Source organism: Cynocephalus volans, chromosome 10 (assembly GCF_027409185.1).
Source record: "Cynocephalus volans isolate mCynVol1 chromosome 10, mCynVol1.pri, whole genome shotgun sequence".
Lineage (NCBI taxonomy): Eukaryota > Metazoa > Chordata > Mammalia > Dermoptera > Cynocephalidae > Cynocephalus > Cynocephalus volans.
In genome coordinates, this window is record NC_084469.1 from 16,400,235 (window position 1) to 16,425,016 (window position 24,782).

At 35.2% G+C, this 24,782-nt stretch overlaps 1 protein-coding gene across 2 annotated transcripts in view; it reads right to left on the bottom strand.

Annotated features, from left to right (window-relative positions):
- The window catches only part of TRIM37 (tripartite motif containing 37), a 121,226-nt gene that overhangs the window by 92,564 nt on the left and 3,880 nt on the right, over nt 1-24,782 (bottom strand). Inside the window, exons 3-8 of one of the 2 annotated variants that reach the window (XM_063108987.1) lie at nt 15,547-15,587; nt 13,649-13,765; nt 12,888-12,975; nt 10,695-10,817; nt 8,357-8,480; nt 5,647-5,714 (exon numbers count right to left, since the gene is read on the bottom strand). In XM_063108987.1, coding sequence (XP_062965057.1) covers nt 5,647-5,714; nt 8,357-8,480; nt 10,695-10,817; nt 12,888-12,975; nt 13,649-13,765; nt 15,547-15,587 — 561 coding nt within the window. The remainder of the gene's footprint in view (nt 1-5,646; nt 5,715-8,356; nt 8,481-10,694; nt 10,818-12,887; nt 12,976-13,648; nt 13,766-15,546; nt 15,588-24,782) is intronic. The other variant, XM_063108988.1, reaches the window with a different exon arrangement.

Below are 24,782 nucleotides of genomic sequence, written 5' to 3' on the forward strand. Positions count from 1 at the left end.
TCACCAGCATTTGTTATTCTATGTCTTTTTGATAACGGTCAGTCTAACTGGGGTGAGATGATATATCAAAGTGATTCTGATTTGCACTAACCTGGTGCTTAGTGATGTTGAGCATTTTTTCATGTGTCTGTTGGCCATTTGTGTAGCTTCCTTTGAGAAATGACTATTCAGCTCTTTTGCCCATTTTTTGATCGGGTTACTTGCTTTTTTACTGTTAAGTTGTTTGAGTTCCTTATATATTCTGGATATTAATCCCTTGTTGAATGCAGAGTTTGCAAATATTTTCTCCCATTCTGTAGGCTGTCTTTTCACTCTTGTTTATTTTGCTGTGCAGAAGCTTTTTAGTTTGATATAATCCCATTTGTTTATTTTTTCTTTTGTTGCTTGTACTTTGGGACTCTTATTCATAATCTCTTTGCCCAGTCCTATTTCCTATGTTTTCTTTTAGGAATTTTATAGTGTCAGCTCTTATATTAAGTCTTTAATCCATTTTGAGTTGATTTTGGTATATGGCAAGAGGTATGGGTTCTAGTTTCATTCTTCTACATATGGATGTCCAGTTTTCCCAGCACCATTTATTGAAGCAGCAGTCTTTTCCCTGATGTATGTTCTGGTTGCCTTTCTCAAACATCAGTTGGCTATAAGCAGGTGGATTGATTTCTAGGTTTTCTAGTATGTTCCATTGTTCTGTCTGTTTTTATGCCAATACCATGCTGTTTTGGTTACTATAGCTTTGTAGTACAGTTTGAAATCAGGTAGTGTTATGCCTCTGGCTTTTTTTTGCTCAGGACTGCTTTGGCTATTTTACTTTTTTGGTGACTACTGTAAATAAGCTTGCGTTCGTATTTCTTTTTCTGATAGTTCAGTACTGAAGTAAGAAGGAATGAAACAAGGATGTCCACTCTCACCACTCCTATTTAACGTAGTATTGGAGGTACTAGCCAGAGCAATCAGGGAAGAGAAAGAAAGAAAGGGCATCCAGATTGGAAAAGATGAAGTCAAACTGTTCCTGTTAGCAGATGACACGATCCTGTATAAAGAAAAACCTAAAGACTCTACAAAAAGTCTTAGAGCTGATAAATAATTACAGTAAAGTTGCAGGATACAAAATCAACATGGGAAATCAGTAGCATTTGTGATTTTTGTATCCTCTGAGGAAAAACGGCTTAGGATAAGCAACAGATATTTAAAGATTTGGTGAAAATATCCCATTAGTCTGGATTTGATATCTTTTGGAGGAGAGGCTTATACCAATACAATTTACTTAATGTTTGTTGGTTTAAATTATATTCTTTCTCAACTAACTTTTGGAAATTACAATTTTCTATAAAATCATCCTCTTGATGTAGGTTCTACTTTAATGAAGTTGCTCATATCTGTAAAGCACATAGAACAGTGCCTGATATATAGTACACACTATATAAATGTTTGTGTAAAAAATTATTTTTATTTTTAAAATTCCTACTGTATTTGTAGTTATATCCTTTTCTTCCCAATATACTGTTAGTCACTTTCTTCATTTTTCCTGATCAACCTTGCTAGAATATGTTCAATTTAACTCGTTTTTCCAGTGATCCAATATTAGTTGATCCTCTCAACTATTTCATGGCACACACTTTGTTAACTTCATCACTGTCTTCATGATTTCTTTCCATTTTATGCTTCTACACTATTGTTCCTTTTATTCCTAATCTTATTTTTTAAAAATAATTGCATTTTAGACTACAAGTTTCTTCCTAAATACTCCTTAGTTATGTCTGGTATTTTAATAATTTATAATTTCAATTGTGATCTCTTTAATTCAAAAATTATGTAGATATTTAAATATATTTTAAGAATAGATTTACATACATATGAGGGTACTTCAGAAAGCTCATGGAAAAATGGAATTAAAAGGTAATACAAATTCTTCCATGAACTTTTTGAAGTCTCTCATCAAACAAGAGTAGAAGGGAATTTCTAAACCTGATAAAGGACATCTACAATAAACCCATAGCTAATGTCATCCTTAAATCAACATTGTACTGAAGGTTCTGTCCAGTGCAAACCAACAAGAAAAAGAAATAAGTCAACTAAGTTGGAAAGAAAACTGTCTTTATTCAGAAATGACATGACTACCTATAGGCAATCCAAAAAACAGCTACTGGAATAGATGAGTTTAGCAGTATTACAGGATACAAAAACAATACACAAAAAACAGTTGTAGAGCCATTAGCAATCAGAAACTAAAAAAAAATTTAAAAACCACTTACGATAGCATCAAAAAAATCTGAAATACCAAATACATCTGACAAAGTATATAAAAGACCCATACCTTGAAAACTACAAAGTCTGCTGAAAGAAATTATACAAGACATAACCAAATGGGAAGATAGACATTCTTTGAGAAGTAAAGACTCAGTGTTATTCAGATGTCACTTCTCCCCCAAATCTATCTATAGGTCTAAATGTAATTACAATCAAAATCCCAAAAGAGTTTTTTTGGTAGAATTTGACAAGCTGATTATAAAATTCATATGGAAATGCAAAGGACCTGGAATAGCTGAAACTACACTTGAAAAACAGAACAAAGTTGGAGAGGTAACACTATCTTTTCTATAAAGCTATAGCAATCAAAACAGTGTTGTACTGGCATAACAACCAATAAATCAACAGAAACGAAAGAGTCCACATACATGTGGACAACTGATTTTCAAAAAAGATGCAACAACAACTCAGTGAAGAAAGAACAGTCTTTTTGATAAGTGATGCTGGAATAACTAGATAGCCACATAACAAAAAACAGAAAAAACACTTTGGATCCATACCTCACATATAAAAATACTCAAAATAGATCACAGACCTAAATATAAGTTCCAAAACAACAAAATTTATGAAAAGGAAAAAAAACCTAGGAGAAAATCTTTGTAGCTTTGGGTTAAAGATTTCTTAAATAAGATCCCAAAAGAACAAATTAAAAAACAAGAATTCATAAAAATTCAAAATTTCTGCTCCTGGACTGGCCAGTTAGCCTGTTGGTTAGTGTGCAGCCTTGTAATACCAAGGTTAAGGGTTTGGTTCCCCATACCAGCCAGCTGACATACACACACAAAAAATCTGCTCCTAAGAAGACACTTAAGAAAATAAAGACAAACCTGAGACTTGAAAAAAGCATATATCTGATAAATGACTTATATCTAGTTCTTATATAAAGAACTCTGAAAACTCAACGAGAAAACAAACGAGGGCTGGATGGTTAGCTCAGTTGGTTAGAGCACGATGTTGGTACCACCACAATCAAGGGTTTGGATCTCCATGCTGGCCGGCCGCACAAACAAAAAAAAAAAAAAAAGAAAGAAAGAAAAAAAATAGAAAAAGAAAAAAGAAAGAAAGTAAGAAAACAAGTCAATAAAATGATGGGCAACGATCTGAACAGACACCTCTACAAAGACATATGGTTGGCAAATAAGTTCAAGAATGGATGCACATCAGTTGTCATTAGGCAAACAAAAATTACAGCCACAGCTAGCTATACCTATGAGAATGGCTAAAATTAAAAAGACTACCTATATCATTTGTTGGAGAGGATGTGGAGGAACTGGTATTCCCGTGTACTATTGACAGGAATAAAAAACAGTACAATGACTTCAGAAAACTGTTGGCAGTTACGTAAAAAGATGTAATCATACATCTATCCTCTGACCCAGCCATTCCATCTGAGGTGGTTCCAAGAGAAAAAGAAATATATGTACATGAATGTCTACAGCAGCTTGTAACAACCAAAAACTGGATTTTGGGTTTTATGGTCAGCCCAGATGACCATAAACAGTTGAATGGATAAACAAATGGTACTATATACATAGAATGGAGTTACACAGAGAAAGAATTATCGATGTACAAAGTAATATGAATAAATCTCAAAATAATTTTGCTGAAAGTCAGACATAAAATGAATACATAATACATAATTCAATTTTATAAAACTCCAGAAAATGTAAATTTATCTATAATGACAGAAAGCAGATCACTGGTTGCCTGGAGAGGGAGAGGTGGAAGATGACAGTACAAAGAGGCACAAGGAAACTTTGGGGATAATAGATATACGTTCACTATCTTGACTGAAGTGATAATTTCACAGGTATATACATTTGTCAAACCTTACCAAATTGTATACTTTAAATATATGCAGTTGATTTTATGTCAATTATACCTCAATGAGCTGTTGAGTAAAAACAAGACATAAACCCCCAGATCCGCACCCCTACTGCACCACAGCCAGTCTAAAATTTTAAATTGACCCATCAATTCGACAGAGAAGCCTGCTAGTTTATTCCCTGGAGAGGATAAAATTAAGAGTTTGTAGGGGCTGGCCAGGTAGCTCAATTGGTTAGAGTGCGATGTTATAATTCCAAGGTCAAGGGTTCAGATTTCAAAAAAAAAATTAAGTCTCTGAACTACAGGAACGACAGGCACAATTAAGAACGAGAGCACTCAAGAGAAAATGAGAGTATTTAATAAATAAGCATTAAATCCTACTAGCCGAACTGTCAATCAAGCATAAATACAAAATAAAAATATTTTCAAAAAAGAAAAACAAATATTTTTAGATATGCAGTCAAGAAAAGTCTATTCTGATTACCCTTCCTGGAAAGATACTTAATGAAGTGCAATACCAAAACAAAAGAGTAAACTTAAGAGAGTGGAAGCCATGGGAATCAAAAAAATAGGATTGAAGCCAAGAAAGAAGTACAGGAAATTCCCAGGATGATTAAGATACAATCTCAAGAGACAGCTGTGTGTGTATGTGGCATAAAGAGAAATTCAAAAATCCCCAAAAAACAAATTAAAGACAAGTGAATATATCAAATATTTATATGACACTATATATTTTATTTATCCACTTATTATATGCTTCATACTCACCCACCCCAACCTAAAATAAAAACTCTATGAAGACAGGATTTTTGCCATTTTGTTCCTCAAAAAAAAAAAAAAAAAAGCTAAATTTTAGCATAAGAATCACCATATGTAAGTAACTGGTAATAACATCCTACCTCAAAGCCACCACTTAAATCACAATGTGGGAAGATTTCAACCATTTACAGATCTAGATTTCTATGAATAAAAATAATTCTATTCTTAGAATGGAGATTAAATCTTATTAATTTAGTTCCCAGATATGATGATGAGGATAAAACTTGAGAAGAATCAGCTGATTTCTATTTCATAAAAATCCCCAAGATAGGGGCTGGCCAGTTAGCTCAGTTGGTTAGAAGTGGTACTGATAAGGGCCAGCCCCATGACTCACTCGGGAGAGTGCGGCACTGGCAGTGCCAAGGCCGCGGGTTCGGATCCTATATACGGATGGCCAATATGCTCACTGGCTGAGCATGGTGCAGACAACAGCGTGCCAAGGGTTGCGATCCCCTTACCGGTGAGGGGAAAAAAAAAAAAAACTGGTACTGATAACAACAAGGTCCAGGGACTGATCCCTGTACAACACAACAAAACAAACAAAAAGCCCATGATAGCACATAGATCCATAGATCTTTTGATCTCATATATATAATCTCTGTTAAAAAAAAAAAAATTAAACAAAGAAAACCTTTTAAAGCATACGGACAAAAAAGGATAAAAACAATTTCATTACATTTATTATTTCATTACCTGGTGTTCCACCTCCTGAAGTAAGGATTCCAACAGCTCTGTTTCTTGGGTTAGAGATGTCTTCTGACCTGTTTAAAAACAGCAAAACATCAACACTCAGGCTCTTTATTGGTTTAAGAATGAAATTTACTTCTACTGAACATATTCAACAACAAAGAATCTTTTTCAAGCAAGCAAAAAGTCTTCACTACAGCAAGCCTAAAGATTTTCCTAGAGCTTTAAGAAAAAATGCAATTTAGGTCTATTAAATTCATCTAAGAAATGTATAGTGGCAATAGCTTTAAGTAAAAAGTTTACTTTCCCAGACCTTTATATTCCTTTTGGAAGAAGCAATAACATGAATTTCATTCAGTCAATTATTCTAAAATAATCCCCCTCACAAATTTAACTATAGCTTAAAAGAAAGATTTAGTAAGTGGGCCAGATAATTACACTGAATGTCAGCAAAAGGTCTGTCCTTTCAATATAGAAAGAACTGTAAAAAAGAATGCCTAGAGAGTTAAATAGTCCCAAGAAGATGCAGACAGAAAGGGATAAAGGAATTTTTATCACAGAATTTATTATTACAGAAAAGGAAGAAAGAAAAGCTACTTTAAATGTTTTTAAAACCAAAAGAGGAAATAGGAATGCTTGCCAAATCAGACCATTTTCTTTGTAAACCACAAAGTCTGAAAAGCTGGAATCATATCCCATGAGGTTAGCAGAAGCTCAATTCGAAGTAGTCTTATTTGATGAAGAGAGATATTTAATAGATGTTTTATTTTTGAAACCAAAACCAGAAGCTCTTGATTGCAAAAAGATATATGGGAGTCAAATTACATTATTAGTTGGGATCTAATATTTTTTTTCTTTTTTCTGGTGGGGGGAGAGGGATCTAATATTATCAGAGGTAATTTCTACCATCACCAACACGCCACCATCCTAAGACATTAGCCTATGGGCAACACTACTATACACAATTCTGCTTAAAAATTAGTGGTAGAGGAGCTGGCCAGTTACATCGGTGGGTTAGAGCACAGTGTTATAACACCAAGGTCAAGGGTTTGGATCCCCATACCAGCCAGCCATCAAAAAAAAAAGGTTAGTGATATAAATTGTGGTATGAATAAAAGTCTGAAGTTCCTAAGTAAGCTTATAGTGAGACTATTCTAAAGATAGCCTAATCCTGAAATTATCCTATTTAATTAATAAAAGCTATCTCAGAAATCACAAAATACAATAATTTTTTTTTTTTTTGGTGGCTGGCTGGTAGTGGGATCCAGACCCTTGACCTTGGTGTTATAATACCACGCTCTAACCAATTTAGTTAACCTGACATCCCTACAATAACTTTTCATAAAAAAAATAACTTGAAAACCACAAATGCAGGGTAAGTTAAGTCACTGGAAAGGAAAAATTATTTCATTCACTGAGTTGTACAATTAGTAAATTAAGAGAATTATAGTGTCATTTTGATTTTTAGTTGATCAAATTAAATAAATGAAGCAATGAAGCAAATTCACTCAAGAAAAGCAAGGCCACATGCAAATGTGTCTTTGGCTACTACTTAGGATTAGATCAAAAGTAAATAAGCCCTCCATTTTATAACTTCTAGTATATACCAACTCTATATGACTTAATGAACTTAAGGGACTCTCAAATGTCATTTAAAGTCCTGGAAGATGAGATCATCTACATGTATGACTGACAGCAATTGAGGGCCTAGGAAAAATTATGATTTTTATTTGCATGGAATCTTTATCTACATGGCATTGTGACTGGCATAGTCAACAGCTATAAGTTTCTTCTAATTGCTCCACTTGTGGATGGACTGTGCTGCTCAGTCTAACTAAAAGAATGATTTTTTAAAGACCATTTGCTGCTGGGTCTGTAAAAAAAAACCCTAAAAAACAGATAGAATAGATTTCTAATATAAAAAGAATTCATGAAATAATATACAAATATCCAAACTCAAAGATATCTGCATCTTATTTAAAAATAAAATGGATAAAACAAAATTGTGAGTGACACAAAGGCATGGTTAAAACCTTGGAGAATCAAGATAGCTAGTAAAAAATCCTTTGTCCATACCTTATTAAAGTATACTGCATATATTTCACATTGGATTACAATAAAAATTGCGAAGCTGGCTTTGAGTCAACAAAAAGCTGGATGGACTAAGAGTACAGTCACCAAACCAAACCAAACCAAACTTAAGTGTTGGATCAGACTGCTACTTAAATTTTATATTTGATACTAGGCTCCACAATTCAAGGAGAATGAGAAAATATGGAGACCCAATAAGATGAGCAATAAATATAACTAAAAGATTTAAAATGAGACCTACGAGAAACCAGAAACTAACATTTTAAATCTCTATGAAAAAGCTGGGGGAGAGCAAGAAACCATCCTGATATTTAAAAACGTCAGTTCTACATCTTCAATGAAGATGGACTGAAAGAAAGGAAATGGGACACTAGTACTAGGAATTTTGAGTAGATTTGGGGGGAACAAAGCTACCTAACAACGAGGTCCACTGGCCATTAGGATTCTCACCCAAATGGCTATGAACACTTCTCTCCAATCATGTCCAAGTATAAGTCAGACATCTGTTGAGATTTTAACAACATGATGTTGCCTAAAATCTCAAGATTCCTTCCTAAACTTATACCAGCTCACCAACCTTACTCATCAAAGATTGAACCTCAAGGAGGCATACAAAAACACTCACCCATCAGGGTTATAAGTTTATTCTTCAGTTGCGTGTCTAACCGTGCAATCATCATCTCCACCGCATTCCTAATTTCCCGAACACGCTCATCTTTTGCATTTCTTACAGCTTCTACATTTCTTTCCTAGAAGAAAAACAGGTAAATAGAATTTTAGCTGGAGTATTTTAAAAACAGAAGCAAATATACATTAATGCAATCACTGCAATTATTCTTAAAGTTGGTTGACTCCCACTTTAAAAATCAGAAGCCAGGGCCGGCCCCGTGGCGCACTCGGGAGAGTGCTGCGCTTGGGAGCACAGCGGCACTCCTGCCACGGGTTCGGTTCCTGTGTAGGGGTGGCTGGTGCGCTCGCAGGCTGGGCGCGGTGCTGGCGACACCAGGCCAAGGGTTGCGATCCCCTTACTGGTCACAAAAAAAGAAAAAAAAAAAGAAAAAAAAACATCAGAAGCCAATTAAAATTATTTTTAAATTGTTCATATAGCATAGGTAACTAATGGTCTTAAAAAATTCCACGCACTGAACTGAATCAGTTATTCTTAAAAATAAACAATTAAAGCATAGCGAAATATATGGTATTTTATTTTATTTTATTTTATTTTTTTAAAAAGATGACCGGTAAGGGATCTCAACCCTTGGCTTGGTGTTGTCAGCACCACGCTCAGCCAGTGAGCCAACCGGCCATCCCTATATAGGATCCAAACCCGTGGCCTTGATGTTATCAGCACCGCACTCTCCCGAGTGAGCCACAGGCCGGCCCGTAATATATGGTATTTTAACAGTTAAACAGAAAGATCTGTAATTACAAAAAACTGGTTTAGGTAACATATACATGACACATTCTTTTTTTTTTTTTTTTTTTTTTAAAGATGACCGGTAAGGGGATCTTAACCCTTGACTTGGTGTTGTGAGCACCACGCTCAGCCAGTGAGCGAACCGGCCATCCGTATATGGGATCCGAACCCGGGGCCTTGGTGTTCTCAGCACCACACTCTCCCGAGTGAGCCACGGGCCGGCCCCATACATGACACATTCTTGAAACCATAATCCTATCCTTGATAGGAAACAACTTTAAAAACAACAAAAAAAGTAAAGCCAGTTCACATCCTCAAAAACACTAAAACAAATGAAATTTTTAAAAAAACACTATCTCCTCTAAGGCTTTTGGTCTTCATAACTAAATACAAAAAATAAAATAGGTTTTTCCAAGATCGCAGAGCAGTATATGTAATAGATTTCAAATGACATACCACAGAAAATAAAACGCATCTTTCTCATACCATTATTATAAAAATATAAGAGGTGAGAATCTCTACCTAGAACATCCTCTCCAATGACTATACTATATTATAATGTTGCCAAGAGAAAATAATAGGAAAAAGGTTAAGATAATGAAGGCCAAATAGAAACCATCCAACTTGCTAATATTTCAAAATGATTTTGCAGCATACATGCCATTCAAAAACACTGTTTCCTGTATAAAGAATGTTATAAATGATGATTTGGATCTTGATTTCTGAAGGGGTATAACAAAGATAATATCAGTTCTTCAGTTAGAAATGGTCTGCAAACTTCAAACAGAGTGTATTTCAAGAGGAGATTTAGTACTTAATTGTTTGAAGCTGATCACATTTTTCCATGGAAATGACATTATAAATGATAAATAGCTCACCAAAGCTGTTGGACCCATACAATATCTGAAGAGTAATGTAAATATTACTCATGCAACTCTGTGGAGTTCTAATTCAGGACATCAGAAATACTTCATTCCTTGGTAGCAGAAACTCTCCCCAAAGCTGGGCTCACCTGGGAGTGTGTGGTGCTGGTAACACCAAGGTTGAAGGGTTCAGACCCCCTTACTGGCCAGTTGCAAAAAAAACCAAATCACCAAAAGCTGGGGATCCAGAGAACCAATGCTTAATGACCAAAAGTCAATACTGACTCGTGACAAATAAGTCTTTTTTTCTTTTTGTTTGCTGGCTGGCCAGTACAGGATTCAAACTCTTGACCTTGGTGTTATAACATCACACTCTAACCAATTGAGCTAACTGGTAAGCCCTCTTTAGGTTTTCTTTGGTTTTTGTGGACAAATAAACTTCTTTAACTCTAATTAATTGATTCTCTAATTCTCCATAAGAAGCAATTCTTTCTCTCCAACTACTTCCCTACAGGAAAGGGTTTTGAAAGCTAATTCCTCAGCTAATTTGAAATTGATGAGATTGACTACAGCCATAGCCCATCAAATTTTCAAATTTCAACATCTTATTGATCATAAATCATATATATTGCTATATATTACAGAATATAAAAAGGATAATAATCTTTTAGTCGTAGTCTTACCACTTCTTGAACTAAGCTGATCAGTTCCATGAGACGCCGACGAAGTTTGGCTACCTCTTCATTCACTTTAGTGACATGCTGCTCATAAATTTCTGCCAAAGGTTTAAAGGTATGTCCACCATGCTATTTAAATTAATAAGAGTAGTTTTAGAACATTTTTACATATCTCATCTGCATGTACATTCCTTTGTTAACACTCTACTAACACTAGTAAACAAATATTTTGAAATGATTTTTATTTTTTTTAGCTACTTTTATTTTGTTAAAGCAGGCCATTGCTTGTTTAAAATCAGTTGGCCCATGTAGAAATTCCTTCAAGATTGTATACAAAGGACTTTATCAAATTTATCTAGAAATCCTAACTCAGAAAGAACCAAAATCCTTAATCACAGCCCAACCATCTGCCACAAAACCACCCTGTAAGCCATTCTTCTCTCGGGGCAACAGAAGCCTTCTCCCATGTCCTCAAACTTCTTCCCACCAGGCCTTTGCAAAGCTGCTACCACTTATTCAAAACTAATTCTCCCCCCATCTCTGCACATCTTAACTCCCACTAATCCTTTGGAGGTTAGCTCTGGCTAACAGGGTCAGCTCCCATAGTTAATGCACTCTCATCAGCTCTCTATATTTATTCCTAAAATTTATCACACCAATTTAAACGTAAAAGCAATTGTTTGATATGTCTTGTTCATCACCAAATCCCCAGTCTCTAGTAAGCTGAATGAATTAGGAAGGCACTTGAGGAAAAAACCAGGGTACATAATTAGCAAAAGCAATGAACCCATTTCTCATGCCACAGAGTTACTTTACAGAGACCAGGCTGATACAAATTAGCCTTGCAAATCTAGCTGCATTCAGCTCAAAAAACAATTTTTTGCAGCTAACAACATAAAAACAATTTTTGATACAATTTTAGAATTATAATTTATAATTCTTGATTGGTAAATAGAGCTATTAAATGTTTATTATAAGAAACTTCCTGTAACAGATAAGCTGTTATTAGAATCATTTTATTTAGCCAAAGCATTCCACTTATGGTCTACGAAAGAAAAAAAGACATGGATTTTTACATGGACAGAAAAGAATGTTTCCATTGCCTCTTAAAAAAACCATTTATTGAAGCACTACATTGACAGAACTTAATCCTTCCTAGTCAGCACATTAGTATTCAAATTCTAACAGAAAGTTCTCCAAACTGAGCTCTACTCAACCAACTTGGCCTGTCATTCTCTCCATAAAACATACTGATAACCATAGAATGATCAATTCTCATGGCTAATGGGCTACTCTAGATGCCTACCCACTTCTGCTCCCACAATCACTTATTTTCCCCACTAAGAATCTATTGTATTTATTTTCAACCTACTTAACGCCAATTGTAATTATTAATGAAGGCAAATCATTTAATTAAATACAGTAATGCACAGTTTAATGTCATGGATACTTCTGAGAAATGCACTTAGGCAATTTTGTTATTGTGCAAAATCACAGAATGTAGGTACACAGAACTAGAGAGTACAGCCTACTACTCGTAGCCATTATAATCTTATGGGACCACTGTAGTTGACTAAAACTTTGTTGACTGAAATGTTGTTATGTGGGGCATGACTGTATTACCTAAACAGCAGAATATGACTATAAGGTAAAGAAGCTGCTTCTAGGAAAACTAACTTGAATGCTGCAGACTTGATAAAGATAGGTTGCCTTGAAAAATGCTTTTAAATTAGATTGGAAAAAAGAAACTAAAAAGTGAAAAAAAAAACTGTGAAAAAAACCTATAAGATCTAGATATGTGCACTCATTGTTTCACAAGTGCCTAATTTCTTGCTCCATTTTAAAGAAACCAAAATTGGAAACTGGAGCCAGTATATGAGATCAACTGACCTTTAATCAAAGACCTTAATCCTACAACAAAAAAGATTGCAAACGAATATACATTTTATAGGTGTTAGGTTAAAACACAATATTTAGGTTAGGGGTGCACATCCTACATCAAACACTCCCACAAAAGAGGTTCTTCTGAAACAACAGAAGGTTTAGTACCTTTAAAAAAGCATTTATAAACCATATGCATTTTAATTTCCATTCTACCAACAAAGTAATATTATACTATTTTCTACCTAAAGCAAAAAAGTATTTCAGTGACTTTTAGTCTCTAAACTAAAAAGAATACACTAAATTTGTTCTGCTCACCATTCCTCCCCAAAGTGCACACTGATGGCAGATACACTTCTTACAAGTCCAGCAAAATACACTAAGCTTTTCATGGTGATTTTCACATCTGTACATTATGAAAAGAAAATAAAGTTATGAATAAAGTAAAATTAAAATGTAATTACTTCAACAAATGCCTAAGCTTGGGCAAACAGGTCAATCAATTTTTAAATAATTACATCTCAGGAAACACAATATAAAAATGTATTCCACAGCTTCTATGAATTAAGCTAAAGAATAATATGTAAACAAAAATTTCTGAAGTACTATTTTCATTAATCTGGACTTTACAATCACATGCAAAATGGCAATTCATTTCTAAAGTATAAAAATAGCATCATTTCCTAGCATCACTACAGATGATAAATTCTATCCTATGACTACATTTTAGGCATTATTACCATTGTGTCCCCATTAAAAAGTTAAGCAGAAATTGTGTCTCATGTGCCTCTGTATCCCCATAATGTAGCATACTACTTAGTTTGTGTATATGTATGTGTGTGGGTATGTGGGTGTGTACATACACGGCATGAAATAAATATTGTTCAATAAATAACATAATAAAATGAGTCCCTTTAAATATTACTCAACAAAAGCATCAGACAAATGAAAGAATTCAAACCTTAAGGAATATTATATTATTGATTTATAAATAACAAAAACAGAACTACCAATATAGTGTCATTAAAATAACACATGGCAAAATCTATTAAACCTGAACAAAGAAATTAAGGACATACCTGTCCTTTTCATTTTCTTCATGTTTGGTGAGACTGCAGAGTTGAAGAGTATCAAGCTGCTGTGTTACTTCTTCTGCCCAACGACAGTTTACTAGTTCTCGTAGCTGGAGCGGAGCGCTGGAAAGAAATCACATATACATATTCTAACTCAGGAATTTGAGATTATTTTCTAAAATAAACACATTCCTTGGGCTGGCCAGTTAGCTCAGTAGGTTAGAGTGCAGTACCAAGGTCAAGGGTTTGGATTCCCACACGGCCAGCCACCAAAAATAAATAAATAAATAAATGAAATACAAAACCACATCCTTTAAAATAGAGCTCACAATCATACTCATACATACCATACTATTAAAATAATAACAAAGACACAAGATAAGTATGCTTTGTTGCTTTTCATCACATTAATGCATCATTTACTAAAACAAAAAAAAACTGAAAGAAAAAAATGACAATTTAGATTACAGAGTGAATTCTCAACTCTTCAGTCTAAAGCTGTACTGTGACTATTTAAAAAATTCAAATTAATTAAAATTAAAAAAATAAACTTCATCACACAGTCACACTAGATACATTTCAAGCGCTCAACAGCCGCATATAGCTAGTGATTACCATTTTGGATGGTGTAGATATAGAACATTTCCATCATTACAGCATTTGATAGTGCTGGTTTTCTTACAAGGTAATATAAGAAAAGTGAATAAGAAGAAATATGGGCAAAAGATGGCATTCTGGAATCATAATTAAAAATAACCAAAAGCTGACACAACCTAAATGTCTCAATATGGGCACAAATAAATCAAGGTATAGTCATATGGCGGACTATTCAAACTTAAAAAAAAAAATGATGTATGTACATGTACGGTCAAGGAAAGATATCAACCATATTTTACACAAAAAAGGCAGGGCTGGCCAGTTAGCTTAGTTGGTTAAACCATGGTGTTATAACACCAAGGCCAAGGGTTCAAATCCCCATACTGGCCAGCTACTTTCCCCCTCCAAAGAAATTAAATTGCAAAACAGTATTATATCATTTGTGTGTTTTAAGAAAAAGCATATAGATATGCATATCAGTATATGTATAGAAAATTGTCTAGAAAAACAGATACCAAACCTAACAATTTCTTCTAAAAGCTTTATTTTGTAAAAACATTGGGAAGAGAGCATCAAAATCAGAAAACTTTTTCTTTTATATTTATTTCTACTAACAGGATTTTTAAACCAGAAACATTTTAAAACATTTTTGTAATTACAAAAGGTAAGATAAGAAGTTAAATGAGAGGCAGAGGTACAATATACCGAACAATATAATGCATTTTACATAATTCTTTTAAATTAATTTTTTATTGAAACATATTGATTGTACTTATTTATTGGGTACAGAGTTAAATTTCAATACAGGTATACAATGCATGATTATCTAATCAGGGTAATTAGCATATTCATCATTGCAAAAGTTAATCATTTCTTTGTAATGTGAACATTTATCTCCTCTCTTCTAGCTGTTTGACAACATGAAGTAGATCATTGTTAATTATAGATTCCTGCATCAACTGTACACCAAATAGAACTTATTTTTTATCTAGCTGTAATTCTGCACCCATTAACCAGCCTCTCACGTTCTCCCCTCTCCTTCCCCTCTCCCAACTCTAGTAACCCCAGTTCTCTCTCCTTTTAACAGTTCAACTTCTTATTATTTCATTCCATAGAATTCTACATCAGATAAAGTAGTCTCTGCATTTCTTTTTCTAGACAGATTGCTTATTTTCTATTGACTGTATTCACAAAGAACAATGTGGCAAACTGTAGAAAGAACTTGCCTTTATGAATCCCAGGGCACACTCTGATCCTATTGCCTTACTATTTTCCAAATTCACAAATAATCGGAGCAAAACACTTACCGGCAATGAGGACACTGAGCTCTCTGCTCTGTCAGCCAGCGCTAAGGAGGCAAAAGAATTAGATTTTGATTGTAAAAATATCATTATTTTAAATTGCATATATTGAATACTTATGAACCAAATTTAACGAGTTTGACTCTCTGGTGCCTGAATTAATTGTAGAGATACTTATAGAAAGAACAGGCAATCTACTGTCTCCCTCCCATTATCATCATGACAGGGACAAACTTTCAGAGGGATAGAAGTCATCCTAAAATAGTTATGAGGTTACTCACTCTATTGCTGGCAGGGTAGACTTAAAAAACAAAAAAAGGAGCGGGAAAGGGAAAGGCTACTCTTACACAGGAAAGGAAGTGATTCAGGACTATCCATTTCTTCACAGGGAAGGTGTAAGACAACCTTCACAAAAATGATACTGTTACCACTACTCCAAAAGTAAATCATAGTGATAACTTACCTCTAACTAACCTACTATAAAATCCCTGAGTAAGTTTAAGTTACCACAAAACTTCCTTTTTGAATAGCAAACTAATTCTGAGGTATATACACTATGGACTTATAAATTAGATCCAAAATATGAATAAGCAAAAAAAAATTTAAGTCTTAAAAGAGTTTTATAGTTCAACAATTTAAATATCTAGGTACTTTGGTTTCCTCAAAATTATAAAAAGGTTTTAGAAGAGAACAATGTCTCTACTAAACTCTCAATTCTACTAATTCAGTTATTTAAATTATCATTAGGTTGGGGGCAGCTTTATACCACGGACAAAGATGTTAAGATTTTTCTGAATACTCTTCTGTAAACAACAGGTTTATAGTTAAAAACTTTGTTTTAATTGTCTACTAAATAGGTTCAGAGGTTAATAACTAACTGTAATCACACACCAACAAACTCCCAGTATCTGTTATTTCTATTTGTACCTTCTACTTCTATAATGAACTCAGAAATAAAATCCCCAAGGAAAGCTTCAAGGACAATAAAAATTTAAGATGACAGAAAACAAGGTACTTCACAGCAAAGAAGATAAAGCTGGAAGAGAAAAATCAGACGGAAAAGAATTTCTCGATTCTTAATAACCTTGGCTATATCATTTCTTTGGTCCCTAGGCAAAATCGAGATTTGGGTCGGGTTTTCTCCCCTGAAACAATGCTCTGATCACACCAGTCTTCTGCTAAGTCAGAACTGGTTTCAGCCCACACCTCTATAGCCTCACCCTATCACCACCAGCAAGGTTAAGCCTTTAAATATGTCTCCTTTCTCTGCCCAGGATATTCTTCAGCACATTTCTTCATCTGGGATACTCCTATCACTGTTCAGATTTTCCTTCACATGTCACTACTTCCAAACAGCTTTCCTTGACACTCTGCAGACTATCTGAGATACCAGCGCCATGCTCTACCACAGCAACATAGACCTCCCCCTTCACTGAGCTCATAACACTTATTATTATGACTTATTCGTTGGTCTCCCCTGTCTTGCCAGATTATAAACTCTACAAGGTTTGCGACCATGCTAGGGAGTGACCACACCATTTTTTTATTTTTTATTTATTTATTTTTTATTTATTTATTTATTTATTTTTAAAAGATGACCGGTAAGGGGATCTTAACCCTTGACTTGGTGTTGTGAGCACCACGCTCAGCCAGTGAGCAAACCGGCCATCCGTATATGGGATCCGAACCCGGGGCCTTGGTGTTATCAGCACCGTACTCTCCCGAGTGAGCCACGGGCCGGCCCCACACCATTTTTTTAAATATACCCCTATCTCCCAGTAAAAATGGGCTTATTGCACAAATATGTAACAGTCCTGGCAACATATTCGTATATTTGCTTCTATAGTCCCACCCTTCATGTCTTGTCCCAAGGGAATGCCCTTGGATTATGTCCATAAAACTTTCCTGCCTGTCCCAGGCTACATGGAGCTCTTCCTTCTCTGAATATTTCTGGCATTTTCACCTTGTATTCCATATTCTAATTTAATCACAAAATAAATCTGGCAATCTTAATACTTAGAGAAAAACGTTTCTCCCAAACTAACAAAAGGTAAGAACCAGTGACACAATGCTAATGCATAAATAATATTAAAGGAGCATCTTCTGAGAAATTCCCCATGTTCAATTTAGGAATTAACTTCTCTTCTTCATTAAAATGGAAGAATCACAAGCTTTAGAAAGTATTCAGATCTAGGGCCAGCCCGTGGCTCACCTGGGAGAGCGTGGTGCTGATAACACCAAGTCAAGGGTTAAGATCCCCTTACTCGTCATCTTTGTAAAAAAAAAAAAAAAAAAAAGTATTCAGATCTGAGTCTGATTCCTAGGTCTGGCACTTACTGACTACATGACACTGGACAAGTGATTGAGCTCACGTTTCCTCATGTGCAACAAGAGAATCAACATACCTACCCTGCAAAACTGAAGTAACAGAGAAAAGTAGTGAGCATATACTAAGTGTATAAGATAATCTTAAAAAAAGGGGGGTTCTGCTAACATTTATTGTTCACTTACTACTGGATGTGAGGAAAAAGGAAGATCAAAGTCAACTCCTAGGTTTTTGGATAAAAAGGGGGTTCTAAGATAAAAATTACTGGAAGAAAACACATTTAGGATGGTAAATCAAAACATCATTTGTAGAGATGTTAAATTTGAGATGCCTACTGCAAACCCAAATGGGGATGTCAATTAGCTGGACGATGAAGGAGGGGGAGAGGTCAGGGCTGAAAAGGTAAATTTGGGAGTTATAAGTCTACAGGTAGTATTTAAAGACACAAGACCACAGGAAGAAAAGTATAGCTATCACAAAAAGAAGAGTGCCCAGGATACTCCAACATTTAGAGATCAGTAAACAGGAAAAGACATAGCAGGGAAATCAAAGAGACTATCATGTCAAAGAAGCCAAAGAAGAAAATGTTTCAAGACAGGTGAAGTGGTTTGTGCTGACTGCTCTGAGAGGAAAGATAAGGCCAAAGAAGTGTTCACTGGATTTAGCAAAACTGAGTTTACGGCTTTTGCAAGAGCTACATGAATATGGGACAGGGAACCAAAGCTAAGTTATAATACGTTGAAAAGTAAACAGAAGGTGAGGCTACAAAGAAATGGAGTGGAAAAAACTCATTAAATAGTTTTAGCCAGAACACAAAACAAACAAAACAAAGACAGTAATTAGAAGGAGATTCATTAACAAAGGAATGTTTTTCTAACAGCTCAAAACTGCAGGGAAACCAGGAGGCAGATCATAAAAGACCTTAGAGGCCTTGTTAAAGCACACAAAATGTTTCATGTCCCCTAACGTAAGTACAGTTTGAGGAACACGATATATACACACAATAAAAACACGTTAAATAAATTCTTACCAACAACTGTTTTACCACTAAACAAAAACAAAAGTCCACTTCTCATGGTGTGTCTATCTGGGAGAAGGAAAAGCAGGCCCTTTGCTCACTTCCAAAAACTTGAAAGAATGAGTAATTACCATAAGAACTGTGTGTATTAATTCTCTAGAATATAGAACTAAATAAATCAGATGGCAAATAAAGTTAAGTTCATGTAACAGAAGACCAAAGAAAAGAGGGTTTTTAAAAACATATCAACTTTGCAACAGGAAATAATCTCTTTAAGAAACATTAACAACAGCAATCATTAAAAGTCTTATGGCATCATAGGTTCAATATTAATTAAATACTACTTTCAGGGTCTAACCCTGCTTTTGGAATTAGTTAAAAATCTAAGTATTTATTAAAATTCATTCTATTTCTTCAGCAACATAATCAAAGAGATACCACAATTATAAGACATGTATTGCGTATCCTCATTCACAATGCTATATGAAAAATTTAAACACAGATTTATTGGTCTGGGAGTTTGTTTTAAGATATTTACTAGAGAAAGTATGCCAAGGAAATCCTCAACAAAATCTTAGCAAAATGTCTTATCACACCAACGTCAAGGGCTCAAATCCCTGTACCAGACAGCTGCCAAAAAAAAAAAAAAACAAACAAAAAGCAAAACAAAAAATCCTACTAAAACAAATTCAACTGCATATTGAAAAAATTATGCACCATGACCAAGTGGGATTTATACCTAAAATGCAAGGATGTTTCAACATACAAAAATCATTTGATGTAATACAAAAATATTAATAGAATAAACGGAAGAAAAAAAATCATCTCAATTGATGCAGAAAAGGCATTTGACAAAATCCAATATCCTCTCATGATTAAAAAAAAAAAATACTCAATAAACAGGAACAGAAGGGAACATCCTCAACTTGATAAAATTCATATATAAAAATCCCATAACAAATATCATACTCAATGGTCAAAGACTAAAAACTTTCCCCTTAAGATCAGAAAAAAGACAAGAATGCCAGCTTTCACCACTTCTGTTCAACATACTGAAAAGTCTCAGTAGAGTGTGGTGTTGGTAACACCAAGGCTAAGGTTTCAGATCCCCATATCAGCCAGATGCAAAAAAAATACAAAAAACATAACACTGAAAATTCCAGGCAGAGTAATTAGGCAAGAAAAAGAAACGAAAAGCATCCTTACTGAAAAAGTGAAATTATCTGTTTGCAGATGACATGATCTTATATGTAGAAACCCTAATGATTCCACAAAATACTGTTAAAGCTAGTAAGTTCAGCAGCTTGCAGGATACAAAATAAGCACACAAAATACACTTGCATTTCTATACACTAGCAATGAACAATCCAAAAAGGAAATTAAGAAAACAATACATTTACAATAGCATCAAAAAGAATAAAATACTTAGGAATAAGTTAAACCAAGGAATTGAAAGACTTGTACATGGAACTACAAAACGTTGATGTAAAAAAAAATTTTAAGTCCTGATGGAAAGATATCTCATGTTCATGGGATGGAAGATTTAATATTGGTAAGATGACAATACTACCAAAAAATTGCCTACAGAATCAATGAAATCCCTATCAAAACCCCAACGGTACTTTGCACAGACATAGAAAAATGCATTATAAAATTTATATGGGATCTCAAGAAACCCCAAACAGCCAAAACTATCTTGAAAAAAGGAGCAAAGTTGGAAGACTTATATTTACTGATTTCAAAGCTTACTACAAAGCTACACTAATCAAAACAGTGTGGTACTAGCATAAAGACAGACATACAGACCAAGGGAATAGAATGCAGAGCCCAAAAATAAAACACAAAAGAAAAAATATTTTAAGATTCAATTTATATGAGGTACTTAGAAAAGTAAAATTCACAGAGACAAAAAGCAGAATAGTGGTTACCAGGGGCTGGAGGAGGGGAGTAATGGGAAGGTATCATTTAAAGGGTACAGAGTTTCAGTTTGGGATGATAAGAAAGTGCTGGAGATGGATAGTTGTGATTGCTGCACAACAATGTGAATGTACTTAATACCACTGATCTGTATGTATATTTTGCCATGATTTTAAAAAGTTAAACACAGTTACCACAAGACCCAGCAATTCTACTCCTAGGTATACTCTCAAAAGAAATAAAAGCAGGGACTCAGATATCTGTACATTTGTGAACAGCAGAACTATTCACAATAGCCAAAAGGTGAAGATCTCCCAAATGTCTACCAACAGATAAAAATGGATAAACAAAGTGTGATATATACTTACAATGGAATATTAATTAGCCATAAAAAGAAATGACATCTTGACACGTGCTACATGGATGAACCTTGAAAACATTTCGCCAAATAAACCAGACACAAAAGACAAATATTGTATGATTCCACTTACATAAAATATCGAGAATAGGCAAATTCATAGAGTCAAAAAGTAGATTAGGGGCCGGCCCGTGGCTCACTTGGGAGAGTGTGGTGCTGATAACACCAAGGCCAAGGGTTCAGATCCCTATATAGGGATGGCTGGTTAGCTCGCTTCAGAAACCATGGTGCTGACAACACCAAGTCAAGGGTTAAGATCCCCTAACCAGTCATCTTTAAAAAAATAAAAATAAAAAAAATAAATAAAAGGAGATTAGATGTTACCAGAAACTGGGAGAGGGAGAAATGGAGAGTTATTGCTTAATGGGTACAGACTTTCTGTTTGGGCTGATGAAAAAGTTTTGGAAATAGTGACATGGTTGTACAACGTTGTGAATGTAATCAGTGACACTGACTTGTATGGTTTTATTATATTTATTTTACCACAAAAAGAGGAGGGGGCATAAAATATCTGAACAGACTACTTACCAAAGACAATATATAGATAGCAAATAAGCCCTTGAAAAGATGCTAACTTCATTACTCATCAGAGAAATGCTACCTAAAAGCCACAATGAGATAACTTATCTATGAGGATGGATAAAATTTTAAAAACTGAACATACCAAGTGCTAGCATTAATGTGGAGAAATTGGAACTCTCAGACACTGCTGGTGACAACATAAAATGAAACACTTTATTTTAGAAAACAGTTTGGCAATTTGTTAAAAAGTTAAACATACATCTACTATACGATCTAGCCATTCCATTCCTACTCACCCAAGAGAAAAGAAGTCCATTCAAAGATTTGTGTACAAATGTTCATGGCAGTTTTTGCTGTAAGAATAAAAAACTGGCAACTTCCCACATGTCCATCAATAGGTGAATGAATAAACAAATCGGGGCATATGCACACAGTGGAACCCTACTCGGCAATAAAAATACTATTGATTCACAGAACATGGATGAGTATCAAAATAATCTTGCTGAGTGAAAAAAGCCAGACACGTAAGAGTACATACGTATGATTTCATTTCTATAAAATTTCAGAAAATGCAAACTTATCACCTGTAGTGACAGAAAGCAGATCAGTGGTTGCCTGGGGACTAGGTAAGTGGAGGAAGGATTACAAAGAGGCACAAGGAAACTCTCGGGGATGACAGATATGTTTACTATCTTGATTGTAGTGAGTTTCACAAGGGTACACAAATATCAAAACTTATCAAGCTGTACACTTTATGTATAGTTTACTACATTTCAATTACACCTAATAAAAAATGGCTGGCAAAATAAAAACAAAATGAAGTCAATAATTACAGACAAGCACATAGAATGCTACCAATGCTGAAAATCAAGAAGAGGGTCAAAAAAACTGGAAAGATGAGGCAAGAAAAAAGGAGGAAATACAAAAATAGGAACAGGTAATGAAGAAGAATCAACTGAGTGCAGCTGGATGAATGAGGGAGACCTTGTCTGAAAACACAGCAAATGTTCCCACCTCTTGGTGTGAGTAGAGGCACCAGAGAGCCATGGGTAGAGCACTTGCCTGGAGATAAACCCATTCCTGGTCTGTAACCAATTGCTGGGTGACTTTGGACTAGACTGGTCTGGACCTTAGTTTGTTTTATTCAACGACACAAATATTTGGACTATCACTAACAGTCAAATTTCCATGGTCAAATGAACAGAGATGGGATAGGAGAGAAGGGAAAGCATTCAAATCAATAATACAATTTGGTGGGGTCTCCAGCTTCTTAAGGACTTTGTTCCTGCAATTATCCCAGGTCTCTCTAGCATCCTTAATTATGCCCTCTCTACAGGTTCAGTCCCAGCAAGATACAATCCTTCTTAAAGGGAAAACAACAACAAAAACCCCACAACAATGTTGACTTCCAATATACCCCTTCAACCACTGCCTTACTTCTCCCTTTTAAAACAAAGTTCTGTGAGTTTTTTATACTTGCTATCTTTTTCTCCCCCCACTCTGTCCCATCAGGTTTTCATCCCCACTATTCCACTGAAACTAGTCACTAAACTACCTACACATTCTCAAATCCAGTGGCCAATTCCCAGGCCAGAACCATATGACACAGCTAACCAGCTCCTCCTTGAAACGTGTTTTTCTTGTGACATCTGTGACAGTCACTTTACTGGATTTCTACTTGCCTCAACTATGGCTTCTTCTTGGTCTCCTTTGCTGAATCCTCCTCCTCCTCCGGATCCCAGAGTTCACAGCTAAAATCTGAGGAGCTAATCTAGGTAATATCCTGCAGTCCCTTGGGTTTTGTTGTTGTTCTTGGCAGTTGGCTGGTAGTTCTCGGTTTTAAATACCATCTATATGCTAATAATATTGATCTCTAACCTCCCCTTCACCAACTCGAGATTCCTATTTCCAACTGCCAAAAACTCCAGTTAGATGTATAATAAACACCTCAAACTCGATATGTTCAAAAGCAAAACTTTTACTCCTCCCCAAGCTTTTTCTAACTCAGAACAATGGAAAACCATTCATTCATCCAGATGTTGTGAATCACTTTCCTCATATCCCATCTGTAAGCAAATCCTGTTGGCTCTACCTTAAAAACATATCCAGAATTCCAGGGCTGGCCAGTTAGCTCGGTTGGTTAAAGTGTGGTGTCATAACACCAAGGTCAAGCGTTTAGATCTCCATCGTGCCTCCCAGCCACCAAAAAAAAAAAAAAAACCACACACACACAAACCAGAATTGCCCGATTTTTCACCACCTCTACTGTTACCATTCTAGTCCAAGCCACCATTCATCTTTCACTATAAAGCACATCCTAACTAGTCTTCTCACTTCCTCTCCCATCTGCCTTTCTACACAGTTCACTTTCCAAATTCATCTCCTATCCACTTTGCTCTAGCTACACTGGCTTCCTTGCTATTTCTCAACATACATTAAGCATACTTCTGTCTCTGGGTCTTTGCCCCTTCTAATCCCTCTCCCTGGGATTTTCTTCCTCTACATATTCACATAATTCACTCCCACATTTCATTCACATCTCTAATCAAATGTCATATCCTCCGAGAGACCTTTCTGGACTACCCTATCTAAAACAGCTACTACTCTGCCCACCCCATCCTCAAAGTCCCCACTCTATAACCTTTTTCGGTCTTATTTTTTTTCACAGCACTTATTGGTATCTAACATGTATCTATTCACTTTCTTTGGTCTATATCTCAACCAGTAAGTCAACTCCTCGGGAAGGCAATGCTTGACATAAAGAAGGCAAGCAATTCATATTTGCTGAATGAACAAACAGATGAACAGTGAACCTAGAAACAACCCTAGAAAGGAAGGTTAGAAGCAGATCCGGGTGGTCTCAACAAGAGGTTAATGTTCTTGGACTTTATCCTTCTGGCAATACATCTCAAGGCTTGGGGGGGGGGGGGGGGGGAATGACATTAATGGAAAACAATATGGCAAAAGAATACAAATGGACTGGAGATAGGACTCAAAGCAGAGAGATCAATTACTAATGATAATAATCTAAGCATGACAAT